The sequence below is a fragment of the Tiliqua scincoides genome, chromosome 1 (assembly GCF_035046505.1).
Source record: "Tiliqua scincoides isolate rTilSci1 chromosome 1, rTilSci1.hap2, whole genome shotgun sequence".
Taxonomy (NCBI): Eukaryota; Metazoa; Chordata; class Lepidosauria; order Squamata; family Scincidae; genus Tiliqua; species Tiliqua scincoides.
In genome coordinates, this window is record NC_089821.1 from 82144761 (window position 1) to 82153727 (window position 8967).

The 8967-nt window shown below is 43.8% G+C and overlaps 1 protein-coding gene across 1 annotated transcript; it reads right to left on the minus strand.

Annotated features, from left to right (window-relative positions):
• Positions 1-662: 662 nt before the first annotated feature.
• Positions 663-8484, minus strand: TMEM37 (transmembrane protein 37). Its single transcript, XM_066636830.1, has 2 exons — positions 8255-8484; positions 663-3723 (listed from the first exon to the last, which is right to left on the minus strand). The coding sequence occupies exons 1-2, from the start codon at positions 8273-8275 to the stop codon at positions 3151-3153; spliced, it is 594 nt and encodes a 197-aa protein (XP_066492927.1). The 5' UTR covers positions 8276-8484; the 3' UTR covers positions 663-3150.
• Positions 8485-8967: the final 483 nt, after the last annotated feature.

Here is an 8967-nt window from a genome sequence, read left to right on the forward strand (position 1 = left end):
CAAAAGAAGAAAAAAGCAAAAGCCATTTCCAGATAATTGAATTCAGTGCATTGTTATAATAAAATACTTTGTGAAGCCACATTATAAAGGGCAAAGTATTGCTAGGAAACAATGGAAAATTAACAGTCTCCAAGACATACATGTACTTGAATTTATCATCTTATTTAAATGTACAGTACTACACCAGAAAAAAGAAACAAACCAGGAAGTTTTCAGAGTGCATTCTGGAAAAGTAATAATTGCCTCTTCAAAAGAGGGGGTTTCCTCCTTCAGCCCCACATACATGCAAACAAACATCAGCAATGATAGGTTTTTCTCCTTTGAATATTGCTTTCAGTCTCAATGGATAAAAGCAAGTCCTAACCTGTGCTGGAGCAGGCAAGCCAGGAGGCTTGCGCTGCATCCAACACAGGTTTGTTGGCTGCAGCGGCTCAGCCACGGGCAAGGGAAAGCTCTTCCCCTTACCTGTGGGTAAGGGCTGCGTGCCCCAATGGGTCTCCTCGGACCTGTGCCACCTCTACAGGTAGCGCAAGTTCGGAGGTTGGGATCCGACATAACTGCTGGGTCCCAGCCATGCCCCCGGCTCTCAGCGCGTGCGCCCACGGGCCCACCCTCCCCCCGCCCAGAAACGCCCCCTCCCACCCCCTCCCCACACCCCCCACACCTACCTTTGCCACTTGTGTCGGTGCGGGAGCCATGGCGGAGGATTCTGCCTCTGTCCGTGCGTCAGAGCCTTTGAATATGCCGACGTGGCTCCTGCCTAAGGCAGCGCAAATGTGCTTTACAGCACGTTTGCGACGCCTTTGGGGCTCCTATACCGGCATAAGTGTCAGTTAGGATTGCGCCCTTTGTTGCTGACTTGTATGTTCTATGTTTCTGATCACAGGGTTCACATATATTATCCTTCACTCCCATCTGACAGTTAATGCAGAATATCTGCCCTAGTCATGGGCAATTGCTCAAGATATCTACAAAGTAATCATGATCGAATAACTGCACACAATCCCTACCTTTATACTTTTTCATTATTGTATGTTCAATAAATTCATATAGCACAAAATCAGGACTTTTAGGCTAAATCTCTGTTAGGCCAGCCTTATCTATTGATCACACAAGAGTATCATTTTTCTCTTAAAAAGTCACAAATTGGCTGGACTGGAAAGCTTGGAAGTTGATGGTAGTAAGAAGAGGGTAGCTTTTGTTCCCAAGAAAACCAAAGTGAATTCATACAGAGCTATTCATTACATATTCCTCTAGCAGAATCTTAGGGGGAAAATCTGCTAGTAGATTTTTAAAAAAATCAGTTCTGAAACTTAATTTTTTCCGAGCATGCTTTAAAGCAGTGATTTTTAACAATATTGAAGAGAATTTGAACCAATATTCCCAGCTTTGATGGTTATAAACTTATAATACCTTCGAGGGTGAGAGAACAGGAACTTAGCTTCCTGTGCTTTTGATAACATAGAAGTGAAACTCACAGAACCCTGAGCACAGTATTCCCTATCTACATCCTGTCCTACTAAGTGTTGCTGTGTAACCTAATCAATTCTCATCATCTTGGCACATGTATGAGTGTGGAATCAGAAAAAAAGGGAGAAAAAAAGATACCATTCTTTTTGCTCTAGGATAGTTATTGAGGACCATTCTTGCTTTTGGTAAGTAAAACAAACAATAATCACCTATATCCCAATCTGACCATAAGAAGTACTATGGTGCAAACTTGGGCTGGGACCAGGGATTCCATCGAATAAAGCATTTTGATTCAATGGGGTGTCACCATCAACCATTTGAATATTATGAAATGTGGGTGTTCTAAGGAATGTCTTTCGATATCTAATTTACTCAAAGAACACTTATGTAAGTGGACTCTGCAGGTGTTACTTTGTAGTGGAAGTGTTTATATACCCATGCTGTTAGAGCATGAAGCTATCATCACCATCTGCCCTACTGAGATTAGAATCAGTGAAGCGGTTATGCCATAATGAAAGACAACTTGTCCATGTGCATATCCAGTTTTATGTCATCATGCAAATCCATTTTTTATGCCATTCTCTTTGCAAACTACTTCCACTGGAAAAAACAGAATTGGTTGAAGGAAGAGAATGCAGGCAGAGTGGGAGAAGAGGCTAGGCTAGAAAAGTCACTAGAAATGTTTGGGAACAGTGTTCCCTGTGAGTTTTACAGGGATCATGCAGAGTTGTCCAGTCACTGTGTGGGGACACTTAGTGATGATGTCACTGCCATTACTGAGCTCTGGCAGAAGCTGTGTGGGCCTCTGATTTTTGGCTCGGTGGCAGTGCAGCTTAGAGGGAATGGTGTTTGGGAAGGCATGGGAGTAAACACAGAGGTTAAGGCAGCAGATGACCATACAGCCTGGGCCACAGGAGGTAGTGAGGTATGTGACAGTCTCCACAGTAAGCAGAATTATATTACTATCTTAAAAGGCTTAATAATAGGCATGGTGGAAAACAAAACAGCAGTACACTGTATACTTCATAATCGCTGATAAAATGTTGGTATTGTTTTATAAAGAAATGATCTTGTGAAAGAGATTCAGAGCATGACCCAAATCATGGTTTAAAAGAGGTCATGCTGATAGGCAAATTATTATCTGGGTTTATTTGGAGGCAAAGCTCTAGTCAGTGTTGCCCAATGTCCCACAATGTACACGTTTCTTCTGATCCCAACAACCCAATGTGCAAAAATAAAACAACCGAGATGTAGGAAAATAGTTTGGAAACTGAATTTGTATTCCCAAATCAATCTTTGTCCCATTTCAGCTAATGTTCACTGTACCATTCATTGAAAGCAATGAAATTTGCTAGTCACTATGACAGACTGGACTCTTTGCTTTTAATGGGACAATTCATTGTGGACTGGATCAAGACACTAAGGTTATGCATTGAACTTTACATGAATTAAACAACTCATGTGCTATTCTATTACTCTTGTTCCTTTCTATAAAATCCCACTTAATATTCAGTGTTCAATACCCACAATTCATTATATCAGTTGATCCTGCAGACATCCTCTGAAAGTGGTTATATACATTTCTTTTGGTGTTTGCTATAAAAACTTGATGTCTTTTTCAAACACTGTTGGACCCAAATATGCTCCCAGTTTATTTGGCAGAGCTGATGCTCCTTGCTTTTAAATTTTTCCGACTGTGTTCCATGGAAATGTGATGCTGTTAAGATGAAGTCCACTGATTCCATTAAGGAAGAAAAGGAAGGCAGCAATGAACTCGCACCAGTAGGTTAACGTAAAGCCTGTGAGGGTGAGATGGTTCCTTAGAAGGATTAAGAAGCTCAAAACGCCAGCAGATGAAAGCATAAATGAGAGAAGTATGAGGGCTGATCCCATTGACCACTTCCTTCTGGAGTTGATGTCTTCACAGACTTGGGAAACCATGAGAAGTTCCAGACCAAAGATTGCTACAACAACAGCAAAGGACACCATACTTCTTGCAAGGGTCATGCCTACGTTTATTCCTCTGATGTTGGCCAAACTGAGGTTGGTGACACATTTCAGGGTATTGTTGTTCCCAATGGTACAGAAGTGCCACAATCCAAAGAGTTTTCCTTTGGCAAAAAGCCAGTGGCCATCACACACCGCAATGGAGGACAGGACAATTGCAATTGCGACACAAAGGATAATCAGGCTCCTGATAAATGTCTCAAAAAATGACTTCTTTGGTCTTCTGCGAGAAAGTAGCCACTGGGCCTTAAAGAGAAGTCCCCCAATTGGGGGGAGGGGAGAGTTATTAAACATAGTTTCTGCATTTCAGAGCAAGATACAGTTAAATTATAGACATCAAACTGATCTTTTTTGATGGAGTGGTGTGGCTGATTAGAAAGAAAGTTGAATAAAGGTAATAACTGATGAACTGTTAATTAAATATACCCTGCACTTTATGTACAATAGTTTTAAGACCACCTTAATGCAGTGTGTGCGCGTGCCTGTACATGTGGTCATGTGCATGCAAATGCATCTATCAGAAAGAGACCATAAGCTGCAGACTGGATCATGTATTCTACCATGCCTGGAGTCCATATGCCGGAAGAACCATCCCCTAGTAAGGGCCAATTCCCATGCTAAGTGTTTGTATGATTCTGGTTAAATGATTATCAGCACAATTTTATTGCCCTCAAGTGCCAGTGCAGTGATGGCTCCACTGTTGCAAAAGTGCCGTAAAGCGCTCTGTGACATTGTAGCATTTAGGAGTGCCAGTGGGAAGGCCTGCACTGTCCCGCCAGTGTCAGATTCTTGTGGAACACCTAATGGAGCAGGTAAGCTTCTACTGGGCAGAGGACGGGTGGGGGAGGACAAATAGGGGGTGGATCATGCTCTGGAGGGGGTGGGATGAGTAGCAATGGTGTGCACCATAGTTCCCCTCCTCAGCCTTTTCTGTTGACATGAGGCTTAGACCTCTGCCAGCAAATTAGCAGGCACAGGTCTGAGCAGACCCATTGTGCAGGCTGGGGCTTTCCCTGGGCAACAGGATGAATGTCTCCTTGCCTCAAGGAGACCTCCAGTCTGCTCTTGCCAAGGCTAGATACAGTTTGGTCCGTGTGACCCTGCTGCATTGGTGTTGGTTAGGATTGGACTGTATGTGAGTGTTTCATCACAGCTTGTGACTCAAACCATGTTTACCACATCATCACACCTGCAAGTTGTGCATCTGCATCACACCTGCAAATCCATCACACCTGCAAGTTGCAATCAACCTGCAAGTTAATAAAAAATATTTCATATTTTGTTGATAGGTTTCTTTCCTAAATGCTTAGAGTATTCCACTTATATTAAGTTAGTGATCCTTTCAACAATTGCTAGAAAATACATTGATATGATTATGCCCATAGACCAGACTGAGAGACTGAGACCAAAAGATATGGGTGGTGGCTTGTCCAAGGCCACACGTGTATCAGTAGGGCTCCATTTGAACAGGGACTTCCCAATTAATACTTTGAACCATGACTACACCATCCATGACAGTCTCACAGCAAAACAACTGCTGATCAGCTTGTCCATGAGGGCCACACCACATACACACTAATTTGGCCAGGTGACTTGACCCCTGAAGGGCTGAAACAAGGTATGTGGAAATACTACCTGTGACCACTTGGGGCAGTGAGCAAGAACCCCATGCATGACTGCTGGCAACGTCTTGAAGTTTATGTGGACAATAGTGAAGTAGTAGTAAGACACAGTAAGTCAGTTACATTTGTACTAAAATGCACAGCTTTACAAATGTGCCTGGGGATAAATGTCTCATCATCTAGCTAAGCAATTGTTATGATATTCTGGGGCTTTCTTGATGAGGGAGCTCCGACAGACTCCCTCTCTTCCCTCTTTTAGATAGGCTTTGAAAAGCTCTTTATTCTGGCAAGTCAACTGGTGCATAATTTTTCTGCTGTTTTTGTGCAACTAGTTGTGATGAATACCCTGTTTTGTCCTCCTACCTTTTGTTTATTTTCCCTTATTTGTGAAAACTTCTAATCCCCTCCAGAAGGTTCTCTGCAGGTTCAGCAGCCTTGACATTGCTGGGACATGTTGCTGCAGTAGCCTTTGTCCTTTATTTGAAATGCCATTCCCAGAAATCCATGTTGTGGATTTGAGCCCTTCTTCATGTCTGGGGCAAGATTCCTGCTAAGATGCACAGCTACGCTGCTTGAAGCCATGCTTCATGCAGCATGGAGATCAAGAACCTGAAAGTTTGGTGATGTTATAGGATGTCATCGCCAAGTGTCCAGAGATGGCACTGAGATGCAGTTGCGATGCTTGCTGTGCATGAAGAGGAGTCCATGCACCAATGTGGACCCCTTCCAGTGAATATAGGTCTGATTAAAAAAAACCTCCTACTGAGACTAGCATACACCTACTGATTGGGTAGTGAATTGGACAGCCAACCTGTCTCAGTAAAGTGGTGAGATGGAGCAGCCACTGGGTTCCGCTCCTCCAATCAGCTAACTTTGTGGCATCATCAAACCTAGGTTACTTAAGTTCAAGCACAGGGATGCCCATGCATGTTTCTCCCAGGTTTGCTGAGAAATCTAGAGCTGGTTTGCAAAAGATATATCTATTTACTCTCCAGTAAGTGCAGGGACCAAGATTCCTGGAACAATATAAGTAGCTTAAAAAAGGGATAGTATTTTAAGGCAGATGTGGAAGTTAAATTTATTTCAATTTGATGAACAGAGATTCACTCATGCCTTGGGGGTTTTGTGTGCTTTGCTCTTGAGTAGCATCCCAACTCCCTCTGCTGGGTATTACTAGTTACTATTTGGTCAAACTTTTTCTTAGTGTCCACCCATCAGGCATTTTCTATCAAACTGCTTGTTGTACTTTTTTCTACTCCCTTTCACTCATTTTATTTAATGCTTTTCTTTGTGAGTTTTAATAAACAGGTTATATTTTTATTCCTTGCCTGCTTAGTCCGGTGGTAATTCATGGGTAAAACTCTTGCTAACTGGGCAAAGAGGCATCTTTTAAAGTGGCGTTCTCTTAAATACGTATAACGGGGAGAGCACCTGCCCTTTTCATTCCAGCATGGCGTCTCTTCCAGTGACTGTTGCTGATATCTCTTCCATATCTTTTTTTTTTTTTAAAGATTGTGAACCCTTTGGGAACAGGGAACCATTTATTGATTTGTTATGTAAACTGCTTTATGAACTACTTTTTGTTAAAAAGTGGTATAATAATATAATTATGTGGGTTGTCGCATCTAACAGTTTGTGGGTGCTACTACAGTCTGGTGTGTAATAAGAATCCCTAGGATTCTCTGCTGTCCTGAGAGCCTGGTATCTCCCAAACAGCCTGCTCTCTTTAGCCTGAGATGGTGGTGGCAGTAGATACAAGAATCAGCCTTCCCCCCCCCCCCATTAGCTGCTGATTTAGTAAAAAGGGAACATAGGGAGCAGTAAGAGGTGGGTGAACGCTAACCACTAGGCACTATTCCCCTTGATCAGCCTGCCTTCTCTTGCTACCTTTCCTGACAGATTTGTATAACTGGGTTTTTTTTTTTTTAAATCATGAATTGTTTTCTGGCTTTTCTTTTATAAACTCTGCATGCCACTTTGATTGCATTGCAGCAAGGGGGATAAAAAATGAACCTAAATAAATAAATATTTGACCACCTCCACCATATATCAAGCTCTTTAGAGTTGGTACAATATGGGGGGGGGGGCTGTGAAACACCACTCTTTCTCATCCTCAGCCCCCTAATGGCAAGACACAGGAATAATATGCTCTGGGCTACCTTACAGAGACTGCTGTAAGGAGAGGTGTAGTTCTTGGGAAACTATTTTGTGTGTCATCTACATCCACATTCAAAAATCTCATATTATTAAATATTACATATTTGGTTTCGCTGGAAGTCCTTCAAATGATGCCATGCCACTCCTACTCCTCGGGGGATTAGTTCACAACCTAAAAGAAGTTTACCGTAAGCATGCCTATATTTCTGCTTTTCTTAACTGCACTGCCTGTGGAACATTTTATTTTTAAACAGCTTTTCTCACAAGCGCCACAGAGGGAGACACCGATTTGCTGAAACATCAGTAATAGCATGATAGCGAGGGGGACCAAGTCTCTGATGTTGTAAACAACTCCTTGCATTCCAGGAGGAAATTGAGCAATTTAAGAAAAATCATGCGACTTCTTGATGGACAAAATGCTTTAAGTGCACTGCAAATCTGGAGCAGAATCTTCTTTCTCTGTTATGGTGAAATGCATTTTCACAACCTTAAAACACTTGTCAATCATATACGTTCTTACAAGTACCAGTCGGCCCTCCCAGGCTCCCGGTAACTGAATGAAAGCTGGGTGTTTTGCTTATATCAGTGTGCAGATTTAAGTCATTCTAGGAAGGCCGATCAGACAATCACACTCTGATTTCTCCTGGAAAAACAAAGCAGCTGCATTGAAGTTTGCACAAGAGGGCCACACTTTCTATGATCTGATAACAAGCAGGATACATTTAGAGCACTCAAAGAATTTTATTTTTTTTTAAACTACACCCAGGACTATTTGGAAGAACTTTAAAAAAAAAAAAAAAAAAGGCTGCAAAAATGCACAGAACAACAGGTGGTGGGAAGTCGGAGTCAGTGGCTGTGATGAGCGCCTGTGCCTGTAGGGTGAATGGTAAACAAGTACAAAGGGAGAACAAAGGACCAGGCGCTGGGATGCAGCCATCTCCATCTCTCCAGCCCGAACCACAGAGGGGTCCCCCAGACCCGCGCCCTCTCCCCGTTACCTGCACTGCTATGGCTGTCATGCTGAGTGACTTCTGCTCCTTTCGGAGGGAGAGGCGCACCAGGGAGGAACTTCGGCTGGTTTGTGCTGGGTCTCTCCCGGCTCCCACCCCAGAGCCAGCGGGGCTCAGCCAGGAGATCCGTGGCCGGCAGCAGGGGCCGCCACTCTGGACAACATCCTCGGACAGAGAGGGCTGCGAGCTGCCGCCAGGCAGGGCTGCTTGTTGCCCTTTGAGTTTTCCCTCTGGCTGAGTCAGCAGCTCGGGGGAGGAGGCAGCCCGCAAAAGCGGCTGGAGCCGGCGGTGGGGAGGAGGGGAGCGGAGAGGCGGAGTGCTCCGGGCAGCGCGGCTCTTGGCCGCCAACAAAAGCAAGAGCGGCGGGGGGGGGGCAGGAGACTCACACCCCAATCCTGTCCACACTTCCCTGGGAGTAAGCCCCACTGACTCTAATGGGACTTACTCTTGAGTAGACATGCATAGGATTCGGCTGTAAGGCTGCAATCATATCCCCGCTTTCCTAGGAGTAAGCCCCATTGGCTATAATTGAACTTACTTCTGAGTAGACATGCATAGGATTCGGCTGTAAGGCTGCAATCCTATCCCCGCTTTCCTAGGAGTAAGCCCCACTGACTATAATGAAACTTACTTCAGAGCTTTCAGAGCCCAAGCCTATGCATGTCTACTCAGAAGTAAGTCCTATTATAATCAGTGGGGCT

What these genes read in the sequence shown, in the direction of transcription:
- TMEM37 (XM_066636830.1), bottom strand. Translation starts at nt 8,275, where the DNA reads ATGACAGCCATAGCAGTGCAG. An exon ending in TGACAGCCATAGCAGTGCAG is followed by an intron (nt 3,724 to 8,254) that starts GTAACGGGGAGA and finishes CTTCTCTTTAAG; the next exon opens with GCCCAGTGGCTACTTTCTCG.